The 24403-nt window shown below is 46.9% G+C and overlaps 1 protein-coding gene across 25 annotated transcripts in view; it reads right to left on the bottom strand.

The window, feature by feature from the left end:
- The window catches only part of LOC146195028 (uncharacterized), a 413834-nt gene that overhangs the window by 175536 nt on the left and 213895 nt on the right, over positions 1-24403 (bottom strand). For 23 of the 25 annotated variants that reach the window (XM_084597638.1, XM_084597655.1, XM_084597631.1 and 20 more), the window contains 2 exons: positions 17263-17298; positions 919-957 (listed from right to left, as the gene is read on the bottom strand). The exons of 1 other annotated variant lie outside the window; for it this stretch is intronic. In XM_084597638.1, coding sequence (XP_084453764.1) covers positions 919-957; positions 17263-17298 — 75 coding nt within the window. The remainder of the gene's footprint in view (positions 1-918; positions 958-17262; positions 17299-24403) is intronic. One more of the 25 variants, XM_084597644.1, reaches the window with a different exon arrangement.

Genomic DNA, 24403 nt, shown 5'->3' with positions numbered 1-24403 from the left:
GTTTGCAGAGCACAAGAAATCCGGCAGCAGTACGTAACTTCTTTCCTTAACCTACTTGAAATATCCTTTATTTATCCCTACCCTAAGTTTAGCTATGAGATCAGATAATATGGATTTATGCAGAAAACAGTAATAAGGCTCCCATGACCATTTTTTGTTTTCAAATCTTCAACTTGTATGTTTAAGCAGTGTTAATAATGCAATGTTAAAATAAAACGAAAAACGAATCCCAAAGTGAGTCAAACAATGGGAAAGATCCTATTACATGCGTTCAAGCATTCCTACACCACAGACAATGCTAACACAAGAGCCAGTTGTTTGATCATATTTGGTGGCGTGCGCTATGTGCTGAACAAGAGGTTGGATAGAACGCCACACATGACACAAGCGGAAGTCGCGTGTTGTGCTTGTGTCGTGTATATGTATTTACCACGACCCCTCCTTCAGCAAGCAGCGCATGCATCCGAATACTACCACCAAAGCCAGCGTCAATTTTATCGTCAGCGCCAAGTTATGGATTGAAGAACGTGCAAATAAAGGGCAAAAAAAACTCTAAAAAGCACTTTTCTTCTTGCTAGATTTTTGTTAAATCCTGTTATTTATACTGCTGAGGGCTTTTTCCGAAAACATGTAATGACGCCTACATATGGCTTACTTTTTAAAAGCATCAGGGCGAGGAAGCACACTATATATAAACTGCAGCAAACAAAGAGCCATTATCGCATCCGAATTTGGGGCCAAATGCGCATGTTAAGTAGTTTGGGAAGCCTTAGAATTAAAAAAGTGGCTGAGGCTATGTTGAAGCATTCTTATTTATCAATGCATTATCAATAAGACATGCTTAATAAAGTGAAAAATGCGGCATAGGCTTCATCAGGCTTCGCAAACCGCGAGAAAGAGCAATTTAAAAATGCTTACCTGCGGAGTCAGCACCGTTGGAATTGTCAAGCCCTTTTCCTGTATTGCATAAATGTTAATACTTGTTATGTATGTTTAGAAAACAAAAAGAGTCATCTGCTGAAATCCTGCCTTTAGTATTCAATACATTTGAATGAACAAATACCAGCAGTTATTATCCTCCAAACCATCGCAGAGAGATATAACACACCTAATTTGGAGCAGTACTAGTCAAGGAATTGGGAAGAATATAGCAACGTACGTGGTTTAATATTTTTTTTTGAATGCGCGGCAGTTCAGTAAAACAACATATTTCCGGAATAGCATTTTTATATACTTTCGAAGCAGCGTTATTGGATGCTTAGAAATCTCTGCTTCATGAAAGGTTACAGATCGCATTTTCCCATGGTTGCATTTCGCACGTACAGCCTTATACAGACTTATGCTGAACGAATTGGCTGAAGTACGAAATAACACCAGTCTAGGATTTCTTTTTTTTTTACAGCATCACGGCGATGTAGGAGAAGGAATCTGCACTGCATAGGTGACGCTGCAATTGTTCAGCAGCGTGCCTCAAAAATTCTGCTCTTAGCCGCTTGGTTCACGATGAATGACCGGCTATATTCAGCAGCATTATAGATGCTTGTGTGACTGATAACGTCCTTGCTCTAGTGTCATCCGTTAATAACTATAGGATTATTAACGATGCGCCCATAATGGTACGCCCGCTCCCAGACAACCTTAGAGTGAGGGAGGGTAGCTGTTCCGGTCGCAAGGGAGATGCCCTCGACTTGCGTGGCAAGCTCAGAAAGAATTCAACTGTCTTGCATCGACAGAACGGGGTGCCCGTTTAGTTCCCAGCTTTGGCCTGTTCAAGCCACGGTAAGAATTGGAGTCAGAAGTAATAAAAAAAAACGTTATAACAGCAAGATAAGGTACTGAGGAATACACACGAACATGAAAAATCCACAGACCAGAGGATCACAGAAAGAGTACGCTAAGCATGCAACTAAAGAGGCATTCAATAACGCAGAGGCTTTACAACACAGAACAATACACGAGAGAGTCAAAAAAACAAACATCAAATTGTTGCAAACCGACGCCACGAGAGTCACGATGTGGCCGCCATGTAAGACGAGCGCCGCTGCCTCGCAGGTCTGTGGGCTTGCCAGCAGCGGGTGATCCCCGAGAGCCGAACCGTAGTCCTTGCCAACACACCGCAATACTAGCTAACACACTGACTGGCTCACAAAGCCGACGCGACTTCCATAAATAGGGCGCGCCGCGTCTGTCTTTTAAGACACGCCAAGGCTAGCGCAGACACACACTTAGTCTCGCGTGTTGAAGCGTTCCCTTTTCCTCCCTTCGAGCCGCGCGTCGTCATTTGCGAGGCTCTGTCGAAACATCTAGGGCAGTCTAGAGCTTCCTAGCCGGTTGAGTAACCGTCGCTAACGGGTGATGAGAAAGAGGGCGACGCCGTTGCGTACAAGGCAACGCGCTCTCTCGCGCAGAGAGGGAGCCGTTTCTCGAAAGTCGTCGCACCTTCGATGCGGCGCCGCTCGGTCTTCGTGCCGCTCCGGCTTAATAAAAATGTTCTCCGATTTCCTGACACCCAGGCGGTCTCAATGTAGCCCAGTTATCTGACACACGCCATCCAAAGCTGTGAGAGAGCCTGTAATCTAATTGCTGTAAGCACATGCAGGTGGCGTGAAAACGCCCTATGAATATAGTCCCCCTAAAGAAAGTAGCGCCAACACCTTCCCTTTTCCTCCGTTCCGCTCTCCCTCGCGGCGCAGCCCCGACTGTGGGGCCGCCTATCGCGGACCTCCCGAACAAGACGACGGAAGCCATGCGCCGATATTATTGAAGCGAACTTTTATTCCTCTGGTCTTAATGATGCCTTATAAGAATTGCACAAGGACCATCATTTAAGGCGTAAAATGTCCCCAAATCCAGAGTGCGCGTTGTTGAAGCACGACGTATGCCCGGGGTTTGCTTAAACACGCGCGCAATGTTCCAAAATTATCAGAGTTTCAAGTTTTCACTGCATGGCAGTAAGTAAATGTGGTTGGGAAGGCTTATTTACGTACCTGTTGTACAAGCATAATTTTTCTCGCAATGCCTACAGCAGCTGGGCCGCTGCTGCTCTGTGACATTTACAGATGTGATGTTGATGCGCTAGTTCTAGCGACCATGAGTAATATTTTCACATGTGGACGGTATCCATAAGGTGAATAGTACACAGGCTGTTCTCGCAGCGCAAGATATTGCTTATGTATTGACATTGCAATTGATTAGAATTAGATACCAAGGACGATCTTGATGAACAAAACACTGGACGGAAGTTAAACAAATGATCTCCTTATTAGCACCAATAATGCTTCGTTGAAGTGCTAATTCTGTATCTGCCCACCGCGCGCCCTTGCATTCTTTCCCAATGTAAATTTTCGCCGAGAAGCGGTGTCGCCATATTTAAGACACCATTACGGAAATAACAGTGACAAAGAATTGTTTTAATGAAAGAAAAAATCACGAGCTCAATATTTATTGCGCTAGCCACCACGTACCTTGAACCGCATTGTGCGTTCGAAACACTGCCATCGAAAACATACCATGGCTCAAAACAAGTAGCAGTGAATGTGAAAAACTGATGGTAGGCTTGCGATAAAAATAAACCAGAGCTAACTAATAGATGTATCATTATTTATTGCTTGTAAAAAAGACAGATGAAAAAAATGAGAAATCGCAGACAGGGAGTTAATAAAAGAATATTTAATAGCGCCGATTAGAGTAGACGCTCAAATGTTTATATGGGGCAGATTGCTTTGCCCATGCAAGCAGTAAACTTGACTGCCAAACTAGCTACCTGAACAGCAAAGGACCCAGGAAATGAAAACAGAAGGAAACAAAAAATCTGCATTGAAACAACGACATACAAGACTGCTGTGCGCGCAGCTTCCACAGCGACTCCATCCGTAAATCATAATAAAAAACAATAAATTTACTGTGGCAGGCTATCACAGTGAGAAGATTGACTCCATGATGCAAGACAACATAAGCGCATATGGCGCATACGAAACACATTTGCTTAATCAGGCGTATTCTAAAGTATTAATTCTGTCTGTAAAAAAAAAAGAAAACAAGAGTGAAAGGAAAGCTACGGAAGTATTGGATTACAGCAAAGCTGTTAATTCATACCAGAGGCCTGTGCTATTAACAGCATTTCTCTGTTATGATAAACTCACACACAAAACGTGCGAGCAGCCGCTCATCCTTCCAATTCAAGTTGACGCCACGAAGTAGTGTGATGGAACGAAATGCAATATGCCTACGTACTATATACGATCAAAGTGCCCGTGAAATACCCCAGGTGACCTCAATAATCTGAAGCCGTCCACTACAGCCTCCCTCATAGCTTAAGTTGCTTCGGGACCACAAACCAAATTAATACGCGTGAGCATGCGCGGAAGCTATCCGAGTATATTCAAATGCCGAGCCTTGCAATCGTGTCGATAATAGAGCTGAAATCATGCCCGGCATAAAGTCGCTCTTATGTCACAGCTCTCGTGAGAGAAAGGTAAACTGAAATGCACTAAAACCCGAGCACAGCATAGCACATGCAAACGCTTTTTAAAGAGGCAGGGGTCAAAACGGTTGAAAAAAACAAGCAAAAACTAATGAACCGTGGCACTTATTTCACAAAGCCATGCATTTTTTAAAAATTCCTTGAAGTCGGCCCACCCGATTCTGTACAGTCAAACTTTGTTTCTTTTTGCGTTGCACTGGTCTTATGGGAAATAAAAGAGACCTTTTGCCTTCGCCTTGTCTGTTGCGGACTGATTTATTTATTTGTAGGAAGGGAAAGGCGCGGTAACTGTCTCACTTGTTTTCTGTTGACACCTCAACAGCGCCGTAAAGGAAGGGAGGAAGGTGGGAGTGAGAGGGGAAAGAGAGAAAGATGAGCCATAGTGGAGAGCTAAGGAGTAATTTCGACCGCCCGGGGTTCTTTAAGCAAACGAAGACGCAGATGCACGGCATCGCGATGAAGCTTTCGCGTGCAGCAGTTTCGTCGCGCTAGTTCGGAAATGGCGACCAGCGTCCGCCGGAAAAGAAAAATTATACAAAAACACAACGCGCGATCACACGTGACACGCACTGGCCAATGGGAGAGCGGATGAGGCTGGGGACACAGGAAGCGGCGAGGAGGAAACTCCGGGGAGAGCGCGGTGGCGGAAAGATCTAATAATGGCAGTACTTTTCAAAGGATATGGGGTTTTACTTATGAAGCTGCCTCAAAAGTACTGGCTCTTTACGCTAGGATAGGCGTTAAGGCGTGGCGTTCGCCACAGCAAACTTTATTGCAGGTTGTCTAAGACTGCATCAAGAAAAAGCGGAACCCAAAGATGCATATTAAGTAGTTTGGGAAGCCTCAGCTCATAATAAAGTCGCTGCTACTAGGCACTATCATGCTTTTCACGCAGATGGGAGACGCAGATAAGCGTCACCCACGGATAGCTCACAGATATATTCACACCCAACATTCACACCCCCGGAGAGCGTGGCGCTTCAGCAGTAGATCATGCGAATAGGGTGTTTGCCATATCTCATTACTATGCGGCAGCTTCCTGTTAATATATGGCACTGTTTTGCTAATACGCGTGATGTGAAATAGTCAAACAGGGCAGAGTGTAAATTCCCAACACTAGTTATTTCATTATAACACAGCTCATGCGAGGAATAACTTATGAACGCCGTCAGTGAAGATTCAGCTCTTTTATCTCTATATACTCATTATCATCTCCATCCTCATTACCATAATCATCATCATCATCGCTGGTCTCAGTTGGAGGCTCAAGCGCTGTAGGTCAGGTAGTCCTGGACTAAAAACGTTTCTCAAGGCGGTGACCTAAGTGTGGCGGAGGTGCCATTCGCATCCTCGGCCTCTCTCGTGCGATCCACACACCTTCCCCGCAGATGGTGGTGAAAAACTTTATTTAGTGGAGCCGCGAAATACTCGTTACAAGGGCTGGGCCGGCTCCTGATCACGGGTGGTGGCCAGCAGGCAGTGCCTGACGGCGACCGCTTCAGCCCAGTCGACCAGTCTCCTTTGTGGAGCCGGTTCTGAGCTGGAGACCGCGATCTCCCAAGCCTCGTTGTCCGTAAGGCGCAATTCGGCCGGTGGTTGAAACTCCGGGCATCTGAACATAATATGTTCGAATGTAGCTCTCGGGGCCTCGCAGAGGGAACATTCGGACTGATGAGTAGAGGGGGAGAAGAGTGCCAGCAGTGCTGGGGAGGGAAAGGTACGGGCTTGAAGGTGTCTCCATGTTATTTGTTGTGGTTTAGTTAAGGAGGGGTGTGGGGGAGGGTAGTGAAGTCTTTCAGACCGGTAGTGTAGTGTAATGTCGTTGTAGGTGATCAGCCGATCTCTGGCACTGCCTAGGTCCTCGGTATCTGTTGCTCGGTCGACGTATGCTCGAGCAGCAGCATTGGCCGCTTCGTTACCGGGGTTGCCCGAATGGGCTGGTACCCAGACAAGGTCTATGGGTCGGGGGGTTTGAACGTTGGTAGTTAAGATTTTGTGAGAGGCAGCATGTAGCTGGCCTCGGGCGAAATTTTGTATGGCAGTTTTAGAATCGCTGAGGATAAGGGTGGCAGTGGAAGAGACTATCGCGATGGCTATAGCGGATTCTTCCGCTTCTACGGACGTTCGGGTAATGATCGAGGCTGATGTGATGTGTTCGAAGCGGTTGGATACCGCGCATATCGCATAAGCTGAGCGTTGTGGATATTCTGCGGCGTCCACGTAGACCGTGTCGGGTTCGTTCGCATGTGCTCTGTGTAGGGCACGTGCTCTCGCTTTTCGTCTGGCCTGGTTATGAAGGGGATGCATGTTTTTCGGAAGTGGGTGGACAGTGAGGTGATCGCGGACTGTCTTTGGAACTTCATAAGTTTCTACTGGAGGGGGACCTAATGGTCTAAGTTGGAGAAAGGAAAGAATGTGGCGACCAGTTGGGGTAGTGGAGAGCCGTCCTAGTTGGGCGATGCGGTGGGCTTCCACCAGTTCGCTGAGGGTGTTATGAACTCCCATGCCTAAGAGTCGATAGGTTGGGGTGCGCTTAGGTAAGCCGAGAGCTGCCTTATAAGCGTGTCTGATGAGAGCATCCACCTTGTCTGTCTCTGTTTTTGTTAGATATAAATACGGAATCGAGTAAAGAATGCGGCTTATAATAAATGCCTGTACTAAGCGTCTGAGGTCATGCTCGCGCATTCCACAGTGCTTGTTGGCTATACGTTTGATTAGGCGGGTGATCTGATGTGTTGTGTTAGTCAGTCTGGAGAGTGTATCCGTGTTAAGGCCGTTGTCTTGTATGAACATACCTAGTATTCGAAGTTTGTGAACTTGTGGTACTGGCTGACCATCTACGGTGATGAGCATAGGGGGTTGGTGGTGTTTCCGCGGGCTTGGGTGGAGTATCAGGAGCTCGGATTTGGTGGAGGAACATGCAAGGCCTATTGAAGCTGCGCATCTTGACACCATGTCTGCCCCCTCCTGAAGAGTTTCTTCCATGCTACCTACATTCCCAGTGGTGGTCCACAGGGTGATATCATCTGCATACAGAGAATGGGAGAGGTTTGGGATCTGTGACAGCTTTTTAGCCATGGGAATGAGTGTGATGTTAAATAAAAAAGGGGAAAGGACTGATCCCTGCGGGGTGCCTCTATTACCGAGGGTAAAAGTGGGGGATTTTAGGGGACCGAACCGAATTTCTGCTGTGCGATCCCGGAGAAAGGCTGAAATGTAAGCATGTGTTCGGTTTCCCACATTCAGAGTGGATAGTGCATCCAATATAGAGGAGTGATAGACATTGTCAAATGCCTTTTGCAAGTCTAGAGCCAGCAATGCTCTTGTGCGTTTGCAGTGTCGGGGATGGAGAATTTCTTCTGATATCTGTAGCATAACATCTTGGGTGCATAGGTGGCTGCGGAAACCCAGCATTGTGTGAGGAAAAAGGTCGCGGGTTTGCATGTGTGTATGTAGCCGATTCAAGACGACGTGTTCAAAAAGTTTACCAAGACATGAAGTTAGCGAAATGGGCCTAAGGTTTGAAAGAGTGAGCGGTTTGCCGGGTTTAGGTATAAAGGTAACCTGAGCGTGCGTCCACTCTGAGGGAAGCGTTCCCTCTTGCCAGTGTTTGTTAAAGAGTTCCGTTATTGCCTGGATGGAGTTTTCATCGAGGTTTCTAAGTGTTTTGTTCGTGACCTGATCGGCTCCTGGAGCAGACGTAGTGCGGAGTTGGAGCATGGCTGCTCTGACTTCATACTTTGTGATGTCTTCGTCTAGCTCATGGTTTTGGGTTCCAAGGTACTGTGGTAAGGGTGTCTTCGGTGTGGTTGTGAGGTATGTATCTTTTAAGGATTGAATAATGTTATCGTTGTCCATGTCTATGCCATGGATAAGACGCGTCACATTTTTCTGCTGTACATTCTTGGTGTGATCGGGTTCAAGAAGGCATCGTAGCAACCGCCACGTGTCCTTAAGTCCTAGGTTTCCAGCAAGGCGGTCGCATACTTGACCCCATTGCTGGTGACTGAGCTGTGCCGCGTGCGTCTCCATTTCCCTTGTGAGAGCGGAGATGCGTAGCTTCAGGGCGCGATTGTGTTTGTTTTTAAGCCATCGCTTCTGTAAGCTCGAGTGAGCTTCCCACATGTGTAGTAATCGGCTGTCAATCACCTCCGAGGTTTGTGTGCACGGCATTTCCGATGTGGCCATGTTCACGTCCTTGTTGAGGTTAGCCAGCCAATTTGTAAGGTGGTCTATCTGCTTCGGGGCCGCGGTACGAAGATCGCGAAAACGATCCCAGTTGGTGATTTTGAGTTTCCTCTTTACACGGGGGGTTAGGGAGGATAGTGAGAAAGAGGTCTCAATTATATAGTGATCGCTACCAAGAGAGGTTTGCGTGTTTGTCCAGTAGCATTGTGTTATGTTTTTCGTGAGTGTAAGATCGGGGTTGGTGTTGTTCTGTACACTGTTGCCGATGCGCGTGTGCTGTTGTGTATCATTGACAAGGGTTATGCCCTCATTTTGGAGAAGTGTCCAGAGTCGGGCGCCTTTACTGCAAGTCGTTTTGTATCCCCATGTGATATGGCGGGCATTAAAGTCTCCTGCCACTATCAATGGTTGGTTAGCGCTGATCTGAAGGGCTTTTTTCATGGCCGCCATTAGAGGAGCAGTTTTCCCTTTCGGGGGGCTGTAGATATTCAGAATGAATAGACTCGTTCCTTTCCGCTCTTTGGGAAGCAGCTCTATCAAATGGAAGTCGATATCTGCAACGTCCATGTTGTGATCAGTTGCTGTGTAGTTGCGGTGAACCAGCGTCGCCACTCTGTACTGAGGACAGTTTGTTGGTGTATGAGGAGTGTAATTGAGCAGTTTTACAGGGGAGTTTGTTTCCTGCAGTGCGATTACCGCTGGTGTTTCATCGGCCGGAAGGGACTGAATGTAGAGCTGCAGATTACTACGCTTGGAACGAAAGCCTCTGCAGTTCCACTGCCACACCTTAATGTCCTGTCGACGTCCTGCCATTTTGGGGCTGAGATTCGGGTGGGATCATTTGAGATACTGTGGTAGAGAGTAGCTTTTCTAGAGCAGTTTGAATCTGGATCTGTTGCTGCTGCATCTGCTGCTCGAGCATCGCTATCCGCGCGTCTACTCCAGCTGCCCATGCGTTCGTGCTGGTGGTCATAGATTCAAATTTTTCCGCAAGCTTCTCTTCGAGTAAAGCTATGGAGGCGACCAGATCAGGCTTTTGGGAGTCGACCACTGTAGGAATGTCTTGGTGAGGTGCCTTCCGTTTGGCGGGTGTATGAGTTTTAGTTGTAGATTCTGTGTTGTTGCATGTGGGAGGAGGAGGCGGAAGTGGGGTGGAATGACCTGGGAGGGGAGTGGAAGAACTTTCCATTCCATCTGCGGGGGAGAGCCTGTGAATTAGCGTTTGCATTTGCTGAGTGAGCTTTGCAATATGATCATTGAGTTTTTTTATTTGATCATTCTGTTGTTGAATTTGCTTGCCCTGAGTTTCTAGCTTTTCTTTAAGTTGCTTATTTTCTCGGACAAGGGAGGAAGATCGTGGGCCCCAGCTCACCTTATTTTCCGGCGGAGGCTGGTCGGTCAGGGGCGGGAAAGATGGCGAGCGGTTCCTGGCGTTGGTCGAAGCGGCGGACGCGGCGGACCTGGAGCGGACGCGGTTAGTGGAACTCGTCCGGTGCTTGCTTCGGGATTGCCGGGTTGTTTGCTCGGCGTCTGCACCAGCTGTCGAGCGTGTCAGTCTCTTGTTGCCCGGTCTGTTGAATCGCTCCGAGCAATCGCGGGAGCCCGTAAAATGGGGGCCGCCGCATAGAATGCACTGGGGTGGACACGTTGGAGGGTCGGTCGGTACATGGGTCTCCCCACATCGTTGGCATAAGTCCTTTTTGGGTGCCGTGCACACGTCGCTGCGATGTCCCGGACGACGGCAGTTGAAGCAGGCTTCTGCTTTGGCGATGAATGGATGGCAGTGGTAGACCGCTCCATAGAAGCGCAGCTGTTTAGGTACTGATTTGGTATTTATGAAGGTGACCAGAATTGATTTGGTTTGGCCGAGTCGGCGTGCATCGGTGATGAGATAGGAGGGGCTTTGGTTGAACGTTTTTAGCTCTGTAAAAATTTCTTCAGATGTCTGGTCGTAGATAGCATTATAAATGATGCCTCGAATGGCGTTGTCCGGAGGAGCGATATACGTTTTCATTGGGTAGACTTGGTCGATTATCTTTATGGATTCTAGTTGTACATATCTGCGGGCACGGTCTTCGGCTGGCGTGCTGATCGTGAATGAATTGTGCCTGGGGTTGATTCGGATGGCGTCTTGTGTTCGCACTGCGTCTATTGGTAGCTGCAGAGCGCTGGTGACTAGAGACAGCATATAGCCCCCGTTGTGTTTACTTAGGTCGAGGCCTCCACCGGGACGGAACACGATTTTAAGGTCTCGTGTCGGGAGCTTGGGCAACGGTGGCGGACGCTTTAGAACGGTGGAAGACTTGCCTTGCGTAGGCTGCGTTGGTGTGGCTGTGCCGGCCGGGGGCTGATGAGTCGAGCTCGTGGGGGCTTGCTGGGCAGAGAGGACATCGGGGTGAGCCATACGTCGAGCCTCCATGGCTCGGTCCCATCTTGATGCAGTATCAGTAGTCCCATCTTCAGTGCGTACCATGCCGCTGTTGGTGGGCCGTGAAGTCGGGGGAGTGAAGGGTTAGGCCTAGGCCTAATGTGGCGGTGGCCGGCTCCCAGAGCAATCTCAAAGTTTATCCGCAAATTCGGGAAGACGGACCCGAAGAGAGGGTGGACAGGTGCTTAACACCTTCATGCGTCGATTGCGGCTATTCGAAACATGAACAGTCAAGAATTCCGCACTCACGGTCGAAAATTGGAGGAGCTGATGCGAACACCAAGCGTCCGTGTCAAGCTCCAAGCCAAGACTCTCTTCCCCGCAGAAGCTCCTATGGATGTTGCTTTTACGTGGCAGCAGTACGTCTCTTCTTTCATTGGCTTATCTCTAACATTTCTTTTGCAGTTCTTGGTTTAAATTAGCTGCAACATTATACTACATGGGTGTATACAAAAAGAACAGTAATCGAGGTCCAATGAGCATTTTTTTTGTTTATAATAAAATTTTGCATGTGGTGGGCAAATGTCTCGACAAAAGGAATGCACTCTAGTTTTAGAAGGTGTAGAGTAATTTCTAGGCAAATAAAAATCGAGATCACAAGAGAATTAGAACTTGTTTTTGCCACTTCAAAAAGTTGTAATTTGGAGCCAGGTTGCTCACTCACTAAAATTATTTCGTGATTGTGTGTACTTAATAATTGTTTTAAAATTTTAATTTTAAAAGCCGTATCAAACAATTTTGTTACCGTAGTTGGTTTAATAAAGAGTCTCAATATATGCTCCAAGAGCGACGCGTTGCGGAAAAGTCTATTTTCAAGCCTACATTCGGGTATGATGCGCTAAGTTGTTGTCACTAAAACTACATCGCTTTATTATGGAGCTTATGTTCTCCATATCAGACGAAGTTTGCGGTTCTATATCTCTTGATTCTTCTCCACAACTCATTAGGATCGCCCAGACCTATAAAACTGGGGAAAATAAGAAAACTTGATCGCAATTCGAAAAAAAAAACGACATTTGGTAGGAATCTCCTTCACAATTCCTAGGTACTACAGAAATATTAAGGACAAAAAAAAACTGTTCCATTATGTTGTTTAATAAAGTGATATAAGGCTGTGAATGTGTCCTCAAAATTGTCAGTATTCAGGTTACTTTCTGGCACAGGTTACTTTCTGGTCTGGTTCTTTATTCCGGGAAACATTTAGAGCTTTGGAATTATCCGTTGTTTTTTCATATTATTTCGAGATCGATCGAAATGGAAAAGTATCACATCTTGAAAGATTTTATTTGAATTTAGAATACAACAGTGTTTTCGATTTGTAACAAAAGCTTCTAGAAGCAGTCAGTAGTATATCGTATAAATCAGACCTAATGAAGTATTGCATTACGCAGAAAAAAAAAAATAACAATAAATATAACAACCCAGCGTATTTATTTTTCTTTAGGCTTGCTCAGAGCTTCCCCTTAAAATGTAGGGGGAGAGATTAAATTTAATATATGGTGACTTTAGTTAAAGTTTACCTTAAGCAATACCCAAATTAGCCATCTCAGTGCTTATAAAGCTCAGTTTTGTTAAATAGGGTTGATGATAGCTTATATTAGATAATTTTTTGTTTTTGTGTTTTCACAGCAAAATACGAAGGGCGGTCCGACTTTTTCTATAACCTGCATTTTTTTATCTCCAGCGACAGCGGTATTCCGTCCAGATCCTAATTGCCTTATTTCAGTTCTCTGGTGTTTTAAAAAAGGTTTAATTTTTGAAGTAGGTTTTTTATTGTACCTTTTGGTATTATCAATGTAAATTCCTCTGTAGCGTAAAAGATCTGGTGCACTTTTATTTTGCCTTCTGGAGCACTTGATAATCATCATCGGCCTAACAACACGCTCTGCAAGGCGAACGCCTTTCAATATTCATCCAATTAATCCGGTTCTGTGCTAGCTGCATCCACCCGACCCCTGCGAACTCCTTAACCTAACACGTCCACCTCACTTTCTGCAGCCCCCTGCTAACATTTCCTTTCCTTGGAATCCGGTTTGTTATTCTAAGCAATCAATGAGTTATCCTCTCTTCGCACTAGATATCCCGCCCATGCCCATTTCTTCTCCTTGATGTCCACTAGAATGTCAGTAACTTGATCAATTTTTGTGTCCACCCTACACGCTTCCTATCTCCTAACATTACTCCTACCCTGGTGAGAAACTGGCCTTGCGCATGCAAAGGGGACCCAGATCCCGGCCGGGAGTCGGGCGAAGAAAATAAAAGAGGAAGTGAAAGCAGCTGAAACCGCGGAATCGATAGCTGCGATCGGTGTAAAATCATTCCTGTCCTTCTACAGTTTGCAGAAGTTGGAGATCCGCCCGGGGCCGTGGTATGAGAACTCTCTGAGAAGCGGTCTGCTGACTGAAGCTCGCTGCGGTGCCCTGAGAACGCGACAGTGGAGAGCGAAGTTGACTCAGTACCAGACAGCATGCGCCATCTGCGGAGCCGAGCACGAATCCTTGGAGCATGCGGTCCTCCGATGTAAAGACATCATTCCAGTTCCAAGCGCCGCGTCGCTGCCAGAGGCACTGGGGGCTTCTCCGTCGGCGCCGGTACGGCAGCAGCTGTGAACGTTACAAAGAGACGCCTGGAATATTGGTGGGCGCAGCAACCGGAGGGGCAAGGGAGGTATGAGTGAGTAGCGTGATACCGGTAGTGACGGTCGAAAGTGGAGTGTGGACAGCCCGTAAACGCTTTGTGTCTTTCTTTCTTTTTTTGTGCCAGATTCAGTTGGGACTGTGATGCTTGTGATTGCACGTTCCAAAGGGTGCGGCCCCATCGCCATCGCCACCTCCCATGATTAGTCCATGATTAGTCCTATATTAGTCCGTACCGATATCCAAGTGCAGCTCTCTTTTGTCATTCCAGAGTTATTAAAGCACATAATCTTTATGAATATCGCCTCAGTGTTACTATTAAAACAGAAATCAGGAATAATGTAACAAACCTTAAGAATTTAGCAGAACTGAGGAAAAAAGAATCAGTCTATCCAACAAGACGTGGCGAAGAATGGACAGTGCCAACACCTCGATTAAATCTTGGTAGGGAATGCCTTCAGTACACTCTTCCATCTCTTCTAAATAGGTATATCCACATTAACCTCGATTTGTTTTCTTTTTCACGTCGTGAACTACATAATTTGTTTTTGAATAACATGGTTTAAGTTTTATTATGTATACATATTGTTGTTTCGTGTATCTTCTGGTGTTTCTTGATGAGCTTGTTTTTAAAATTGTATAAACTCTTGTGTTGCCTCCCTGCCAATAATTAGGACTGTAGACTCGTCAAGCTGCCCAAGGGCAGCTTTTTTCTACGATTTCTCCATCTGTAGTTTTAGATGGGAAATAAACTTTGACTTTGACTTTGAAAACCCTCGCCCCTCAGTTCCCGGCGGCTGTGGAGCAACTGACCACGGCGGCGGGCAGGCTTGTGACGCAGCGGGGGGGGCTAAGAATATCTGGCTCTGCAGGCCGCCATTTGTAAACTGACCCTGGCAACGCTTAACTTCAGTGCCTAGTATATACTGGCTAGTGTAACGAGCGCCCGTGCTTCCCTATGGGAGAGGATGGCGCCTTTTGCAATACAAGCCAATCGTTAGCGGCAGAGGGCGCTGCTTGTCGGGAGGGTACGTTTAACAATGGAGATGACGCATGTGCTGTATGTGGAAACTCCAGTGAAACAATTGACCATATTATACTCGAATGCAATGGTATCCATCCGGAAGTTGATGCAGGCGCAATCACTGTTCCTGAACCTCTGGGGTTTAGAGATAACAGTGGCCGGGTGAATAAACCGGCGGTGGAAACTAGCAAAAAACGGCTGGAAGATTGGTGGCTTAAAAGCAGAGAAGTGACATAATGTTAGTAATGTAGGAGCAAAATTTAATAAATAGAATGATGGTTTAGTTAACACTTCTAAATCAATAATTAAGATATATGGAGAAAAATGAGCATGATAGCTATTGCTACCACCCCGTTTCAAAGGGGACGCTCCTATATTCCATCCATCCATCCGTACCATCTGCTCAGACGACGCGGTTTTCTCGTTTTAGAATACGGCAATCTGTTGGTGTTGTGCGTGAGTGTTAAACCTACTTCTGCGGGTCTTTTACTTTCACGAAGATGCAGCGGCTTTTTTACGGTGTAGGTTTTTGCTCATGCGACTCGTCCCGCACTTATACCGGCTCTGCGACGATTAAATCGGTTCTTTTTCGCGTTTTGTGCGCGCGTTTTGTGCTCGCCTGTATCCCTTCTTTTTTTTCCACGGTCGCCAATGCTGAAGCGAGTTCCTGATTAATGTTTCCCCAGTGCCTCTCAGTTAACTGCAGAGACAAAATGCCAAAGAGAACGCGGTGGTGTACAGAGAAGACTTCCTTTGTTGCAAACGGAGCTACCGCTAGAACAAGGAGCATACGTGCGCTATCTGATGCTACGTAAGTACGCATTCTGCAGAATGGGAACGAAATATCGATAGAAAAGAGGGAAGGTAAACGGCAACTGCTTTTGTTGACGAGAAACATTTTTTGAGCATGCAGTTATATTCACAAGGATGGAAACTTGAGCGTGCCAGTTACTGTGCTCCATGACAGTGTGTAGCACAAAAGGAAGAAGGACAAGAAAATGCAAACAATCAGACGCTACACCCAGCATCTGCGTTGTGTACCTCATCTGTGTCCCTCGCTCATCCTCTTGCGCTACACATATGTCATATGGATGCAGTTATATATTGTGCGCATGTTTCTCCATAAGCGGCATTACCAACGACTTTCCCCGTTATGAACCAGCCCCGTATCGTGCCTATTGTGTATCTGAGAAGAAAAAACATTCGTCAGCCTTATTGGTCAAAAGATGGTGACTTCGGCAAAAACTCGTGTGCAATTCGGCCGCGTATCGTGCCTATTGTGTACCTTAGAAAAAAAAAACTTCGTCAGCCTCTCCACTCTAAAGATGGTGACTTCGGCAAAACCTGGTGTGCAATTACAGGCCGCGATGTACCGTAGCCGCTATAAGTAAAGGTTCCTCGTTTGTGCTCTGCTGTTCTTGCACATCTGCCACATATGCCTGTGTTTATTATTACATATACATCAAAGGAGTGTTGTGCGACTTTGTTTCGTGTGTTGTTCACATATACAATATATCAATAAAACTGCGCTTACGTGTTTACTTGCCAGCAAGCGTACAGTGCACAGAAAGAACCATATATGCATGTCAATACAACTCAAGCATTTCCCTTTGTTCCAAAAATTACGAATATATTTTCCACCAATAAATGCCTATGCTTTAATTATTGTTAGAAGAAAAATTTCTGGTTTCATTTTGAGAGCACGGGATGTCCGGGACTCAGTTGCGCAAACTTCGCAGAAGCCTTCGCAAGCAAGAAGCGTTACATACGTGCGCCGCTTCCAGTCCAAGACTAACAACACACCCTGAAACTTGTAGAAGCGACTTCAGGTGACGTCTCTTGCGACCTAATGAGAGCTGAAATGTAGCTCGAGCAGCCCTCTTGCCGATGATGTGAGAGCGCATTAGGCTGCGGGCAGCGCGGCTGGTACCCACCCAGTTTGCAGCGCTCCGGGCGGCGGCCGCCGGCATTCATCGCTCGCGACGCCACCCAAGAGGCCACGGTCGGCCTACTAGCCAATATATTCTAGGCACTATAGCTTAACGTTAGAACCCTAGGTAGTGAATGTGGTTTAGCAGTACTGTTAAGGGAACTAGAGGGTTTGAAATGGGATGTCATAGGGCTTAGGGAGATTAGCATGCCGATTGGGGCCTATACTGTAGGGAAGGACGGCATGTACTGTTTATCGAGGTTTACCGGCGAAGCAAGAACTAGAAGTAGGTTTATTTGTGAATAATTGCATAGTTTATAATATAGATGGATTCTATATTATTAATGTGGTTCTGGCAGGCGTCGTAAGTAAATCCAATAAGCGTTATAAACTGAAGCTTGTTTACGCCTTCGCACCCATATGCAGTCATGATAAAGTAAATAAAATAGTTATACTCGTCATGGTCAGGGAAGACGTCCTAGGCAATGGATTATAGTTGAGGACTCCAAAATGCAGCTCATTCTACATCAAGCTCCGCCGAAAGTAATATCCCAAGCATTAAAACATGCTTACCTCCAGATTCAGTGCTGAGATCCTCAAGGCCTAATCCTGCATCGAAAAATATGTAATTTAGGTTAAAAATGTTTAATCTTAAAAAAATGTACATGTAAAAGGCATGCCTCTTTATTGATGGTGATGTTTTTTTACCAACATTAATTATTTTGAATCGAGTGGTGGAAGAGAGACCATTAGTTATTTTGTTCCAAACGGTGTCAAGAAACATGTAATACTTCGTCATCCGCAGTGCTAGAGCAGTGATTGAAAAGCAGATAGCAACATCTGTGGCTTAAAATGCTTGTCGAAAGAGCAGATATTCATCATTGGCTTAGTTCAGTTAAGCCAGGACATGCAGAGTAAAAGCTGTTGCTCCACGTCTTGACGCCGCCACTTGGCGAGACACTCTTCCCGTTTAAAATAACCACGGTAAAATTTGCTTCCTCTAGAGTAGTGTAGCATTGGTAACAAAGTACAGGGCAGCAATATTTTGTATAGTTAATGGCGAGGTATTCTTGTCTGTAAACATAGCATTCATTGATTACGAAAAAGCATTTGACTCAGTTGAAACATCGGCGGTGATGCAGGTATTGCGAAGTCAAGGGGTAGACGAGCCATACGTGAAAGTGCTGGAAGATATATATATAGTGGCTGCACAGCAACCATAGTTCTGCATAAAGAAAGTAACAAATTTCCCATAAAGAAAGGCGTTAGGCAAGGAGACACAATCTCCCCAGTACTATTCACAGCTTGCTTAGAGGAGGTATTCAGAGACTTGGAGTGAGAGCAGTTAGGAATAAGGGTAGATGGAGAATACGTCAGTAATCTGCGATTTGCTGATGACTTTGCCTTGTAAGCAACTAGGGGGATGAACTGCAAACAATGATTGATGACCTAGACAGGATATGTAGAAATGTAGGCTTGAAAATAAATATGCAGAAGACTAAAGAAATGTTCAACAGCCTCGGGAAGGAACAGCAGTTTACACTAGGTAGCGAAGGACTGGAAGTAGTAGGCGATTATGTCTACTTAGGACAGGTGGTAACCGCAGATCCGGACCATGAAAAGGAAATAACAAGAAGAAGAAGTTTGGGATGGAGCGCATTTGGCAAGCATTCGCAGATTATGACGAGCAGCTTACCGGTATCGCTCAAGAGGAAACTATACAACAGTTGCATCTTACCTGTACTCATCTATGGGGCTGAAACGTGGAGGCTAAGCAAGAGAGTTCTACTTAAGTGTAGGGCAACCCAGAGGGCTATGGAACGAAAAATGGTAGGGGTAGCATTAGGAGATAGGAAGCGTGCAGAGTGGGTCAGAGAAATAACTCATGTTACCGACATTCTAGTGGAAATTAAGAAAAAGAAATGGGCATGGGCAGGACATGTTGTTCGAAGAGAGGATAACCGATGTTCGCTTAGGGTAACAAACTGGATTCCAAGAGAAGGAAAGCGTAGCAGGTGGCGGCAGGAAGTTAGGTGGGTGGATGAGGTTAAGAAGTTCGCGGGGGTCAAGTGGATGCAGCTAGCACAGAACCGGGTTAAGTGGAGAAATATGGGAGAGGCCTTCGCCCTGCAGTGGGTATAGTCAGGCTGATGATGATGATGATTGTTGTCGGAGAACGAGTGTCGCAAGCCAGCTAAGTCTGCGTGCGAGAACCTGCATACCCCGCCTCTTCGAAATTCTCCTCATACACTCGTTCGCCCCTTTTTTTATTTATTTATATACTTATTTATTTATTCAATACTGCCGGCCCCCTTTGATTACCCAAGGCAGGAGTGGGTACATCACATACGTTAACAAATTATGGTTTATGAACGAGAACAATAACTGCAACAAAACAGCAACAAAAAAAGAAAAAGGAAAAAGAAACGCACGTATTTGCGCAGAGTAAAGTTACTGCGGAGCTAAATTGGAAGAAATAACAGAACAAAAAAATGCGCTATATCCAAATCGAAAACAGAAGAGTCAAAACATACGCTAAAAAATAAAACTGACCACACTAAACGTATTGGCACGAACGTATAGTTGATAAAAACGCTTCGGATGATGATAATGATGCCACATCTCAAATCAACTTATTTTATTCGGTTATCACTCTTGGAAAGAACGACAGCCTGTAAAAATTGTTTTAACACTGACAAATTACAATTTGTGCCAAGTTTGGCGTGTTCTGTTGTACAGCATATGAGACGATGAGATATTGATATATGTCTTCCGTGCGTAATAAATGAACCGAACTGACTTTCTGAACTCCCTCAATACTTTTGACATCCATTTTAGCATGCGGATCTCAGACCACGTCAGCATACTCCGGGAGGGGACGTACGAGCGAGGTATAGGCTACAGCTTTGTTTTAGGAGACACATTTTTAGCTGCAGGCTCAACAGCCACAGTGTTTTGTATGCCACGGAAACTATGTTTTTGATATGAGGGCTCCAACTGAGATTCGAGCTTATTGTACTCCAAGACATTTGAATTCTGTGGTTTTTATATAGAGGTGGCCTGAGACAAGTCCACACACCCTTCCCTGCATAAGCGACGCCATCGACTGCAATTTTGCGGCTTTAAATTTTTAAAATTCGACCGCAGATCTGCCTCTCGCAAATCAATGCGTCCAACCGACAATGAGATTACCATTTTCATACATCAGATGGTCATTGCGTAGTTAATCTCCTCCCATCCATTTTCTTTTTTTAATGCACCCGTCACCTTCGGGACTCTAATGGATATTATATTTTGGGGTTTAAATTGAAGATATGTATACGTTGTAGTTGTACGCGCTCATACTTTTTCTTAAGACATTCGACAAGCACAACCACCATATAGTTTTCTTACTAGACGGTAGTAGGAACTGGCCTCGAGGAGAACTTCTTGTCGTACTACATTCATCACGTCAGCCACTAGTTTCGGGAGCTCCCTGCGCTTGAGTTCATGTTTCCGCCGTTTCATAACACGTTTTGCTCATATCACCACCGCGTGTACAAGGCCCATTGACGATGATGTGAATTCTAGTTGACTGTGCTAGCGCCACCAAAAATATTTTCCTTTGACCCCCTTGTGCTCCAATATCTCAGTTCATCAGCGCCCAAGGTGCACACCAGCGCAAGGGGTGTTGGAATGGGCATGGTTCTCTTCAAGCGCGGGGAAGGTACCGGGTATAGTGTTTAGTACACAAGTGCTTGTCTGTGCAAGCTCAAGAGGAATTATATCGTCATAAAGCCAGAAAGCGGTCATCAATAAGCAAACCTCCCTTCATATCCCTGTGCAAGCTAGCCCACCTTGTCATCGAACCCCATCCTGGTTCAATAAGCTAAGGCACTAGTAGAAGGAAGAAACCTATGAAGCTATAGCTTCACTATACCAGGTTTCAAGCCTACAGCGTGGCTAAGCATCAGCCGTGTCAATACCGGAGAGGACAGCCGTTATCACGGCGACCGCACAAGATAGGATTGGGCTTCGCATTGTCTGGCACTTCGTGTGGATGTCGTGGATGGGGCGGCCGTGTCGGGCCGGCGTTCCGCCAGATGGGCGTGCGTGTCACCGACACACCACTGGGCTGATCTTCTCATAAAAAAACGCCTTAAAGCGAATCGAACCCCCATTCCACAGATTCCCAGCCGAGCGCTTTACCAACCGCGCCCTACCCGTGATCGTGAGTAGCGCGTCTTATTAATGGCAAAACATTACTTCGCTGTGTTCACAGATTTCTGTCCGCAGAACGTGTCTGCAAAATTGTGTCCATAGCAATTGTAACTCAGAAGTGGTAGAGGTTAATCAGTGTTGCCAATAGATAGAGGGTGACGTAATGTTGTGTCTGAGAAAATAATTAGGGGAATATTGTAATTAGGTAATTAAATAGAATAATTGGTTCACAAGAAAGGGGAGGCGCAGTATCTTTCACACTTGTTTTGTGGACACCTGACCTGCGCTTTAAGGGAATTGAGGACAGAGCGAGTGAAAGCGGAAAGTGAGAGCAGGGTACCGTCGTTGGTTGGTTGGTTGTACAACTTTTAATTCCATCGGAACCCCGCCGGGATGGTGCAGTGGTAAGACGTCAGACTACTGTGTCGGAGTACCCGGGTTCGAACCCGATTTCGGCGGCTGCGTTTCGATGGAGGCGAAACGAAGAGGCGTCGGTGTGCTGTGCGATGTCAGCGCACGTTATAAAGATCCCCAGGTGGTCGAAATTACTCCGTAGTCCTCCACTACGGCTCCTATTTCTCTCTTTCCACTTTAACTCCCACCTTCCTCCATTCCCTCACGGCGCGGTTGAGGTGTCCACAGAAAACAAGTCAGACAGTTACCGCGCCTTCCCCTTCCTATAAATAAATCAGTTTTTAATTCCATCCGAAACGGCGAAATGAAATGAAAAACTTTATTTACACAAAGGGAATTCTCCCGGCGTTAAGTCGTGCTCCTGCGGATTAGAGGCTGGCAGGTAGCCCTTGGCTTGTTGCGGCCTCTTCCGCCAGATGGACGATGCTGGGCTGGATCGCCGGGTCCGCGCTTCGCAACAGGGTACCCCAGGCTGCTCAACTTGTAATATTTTGTCCGATCCCTGGAGATTGTAGGCACTCCCAAATTACGTGGTCGAGGGTCCCTTTCGCCCCACAATGTTTGCCGAGATCATTGTCCCCAGGTTCTGGTAGCGCGTTAAACGCCCAGACCGGGTTCATGCGCACGTTAAAAATCCCCAGGTCGTCGAAATTACTCCGTAGCCCTTCACTACGGCTCCCCTTTCTCTCTTTCCACTTTCACTCCCGCCTTCATCCCTTTCCTTACAGCACGGTTCAGGTGTCCACATTGCAAGTGTGACAGATACTGCGCCTTTCCCTTCCTGTGAACCAATTATTATTTATTTAACGTATTAGTTTGTAGCCGCCTCAACGCGACAGCTTCTCTATTATTTAGTCTAATATCTGGCGGGGGTGCCAGTCTACATCCCATTTTATAATGGTCGATGATTTCCCCGTAATTTTGCAGACGCTCGTCGTATTCCCAGTGTTTTGGGGGCTCGACGGCTACCCGGAAGTAGAGAGCTCGGGCTAGTTCGTGAGCTGCCTCGTTACCACAGACGGCAGCGTGAGCGGATGTCCAAATTAACTGAATTTCCCTATTTATCGTTCTTTGGGTGAGGATTTTGGCCGCCGCCGGCGATATCCTCCCATTCCCAAAATTTTGAAAACAGTTTTGCTGTCGTTAATTATGAACCTGGCTTCTGTTTCTACGCAAGCTAGCGCTATCGCAACTTCTTCCGCAGTCTCTATGTTGTGGCCTCTGATGGCTGCCGCGGATACCGGTGCACCTCGGCCATCGACTACCGAAGCTACCGCCGCACCTGTTCTGCCACTTTCTGCATCAACATAGACTACTTCCTTTGCTCCCATGTTCTTGAACCGTCACTCTAGAGCTTAGGCTCGTTTGGCCCTTCTTTCGACAGTAAATTCTGGATGCATATTGCCACACCGCTGACCATCTTCTGGCGCCACCAAGTGGTCGAATGTCTTGGCACATGGCTAAGCGTCATTCTCGTCTATCTCGAGTTTTTGGTTGATTAAAAAGGGCCAGCTCGGCTGTTATGCTGCTTGCTACGTGTGTTGGTGACATTTGGTGGATTGTGCAGGATAAGATCCCATGTACGTTGCCCCCGAAGACGTCAGTGACGCTGCTCATCAACGCGTGGACGCAACTCCTGTCCATAAAGCCAGCCGTCGCCTGCGAGGCCTACAACCTGAGTTTGAACCGCTGTCCACCCCGCTACGAACCATGACATCCACGACGAGCAGCCAGACAAGTCAGCCTTCCAGCAACGCCCCACCGTTCGTCCTTCTTGCACCGCGATCACCGCCATCATTTTATGGTGACCGGTTAGAGGATGTGGAAGACTGGTTGGCCAGTTTTGACCGTGTGGCTGCATTTAACCAATGGGACGACGAGATGAAGCTAATGAATGTGTACTTCGCGCTGCAAGACCCTGCGAAGACGTGGTTTGAGAACCACGAGGCGTCCTTTGTCAACTGGGCAGCCTTTCGCTGTGAGTTACAACATTCAGCTCGAGTGCGCGCAAAGAAAATACAGGGATTGCAATTCGTTCAAGGCCTTAACAGTCAAATGAGAGTGTGGCCATGTTTGTCGAGGACATGACGCGGCTTTTCAATCGGGCCGACCCTACCATGCCTGAGGCAACGAAGGTACGGCGCCTCATGCGCGGGGTGAAGGAGCAGTTGTTCGCTGGCCTCATTCGCGATCCCCCAAGAACTGTCGCAGATTTCGCGAGAGAAGCTACCAGCATGGAACGTTCCCTGCAGGAATGGAGTGCCCAATACGGCCGCCAGGCAAGCGTAGCGGCCACACCCTGCTGCGCGTCCGTGCCAGCAGCCAGGGACGAGGCGTTGCGGGAGCTTGTGAGGAGCATTGTCCGCGAAGAGCTGCAAAACCTCCACTTGAATGCTCCCTCTGCAAAGAATTATTCTACTGTGGACGTCATCCGTGATGAAATTCGGCGAGCGGTGCAGCCACCACCACCACCAGCACCACAACCGGAACCATGCATCATGACTTATAGTGATGTCTTACGTCGACCTGCTCCCGAGCCAAATCCATTCCGTCCCGTTGTCGGACCACCGCCTCGCTGCATGCGCCCCGTCGAGCAGCAACAAGATATGCGCCCCGTCAAGCCACAGCAATACCAGCGTCCCGCTATCAGCAAGGCGCACTTGTGGCGCACGCCCAACAGACGGCCGCTTTGTTATCACTGCGGCGAACCTGGTCACATTCTCCGAAATTGCCCATACCGGAGAATAGCTTGAGAGGATTTCCACCAAACGCGCCTCGACCCGCTATGGCGAAAGACCACAGGAGATTGAGGAGTACCTGGCTGCTAACGAGATGCAGCCAACGTCACCACAACGGCGGTCGCGATCGACATCTCCGAAGCGTTTTGCTTCGCCCACTCGGTACTCTTCCTCTGGGCAATTTAGAGGCACCTCCCCTCACCGGGAAAACTAAACACGGCGACCTCCGGGGGTGGGGCCGCCGCTACGTTTCAGATTAAGCAGCCTCCACCCGACGATTTGACGCGACGGCCAGAGCGGCAACGACCCGATCCGATGAACTTACCGACGTGCTGCGAACGCATTGTTTCCGGGGAAATTTT

The sequence above is a fragment of the Amblyomma maculatum genome, chromosome 3, assembly GCF_055883805.1.
Source record: "Amblyomma maculatum isolate TAMU_Amacu chromosome 3, ASM5588380v1, whole genome shotgun sequence".
Classification (NCBI taxonomy): Eukaryota; Metazoa; Arthropoda; class Arachnida; order Ixodida; family Ixodidae; genus Amblyomma; species Amblyomma maculatum.
This window is presented reverse-complemented; position numbering and strand designations above follow the sequence as displayed.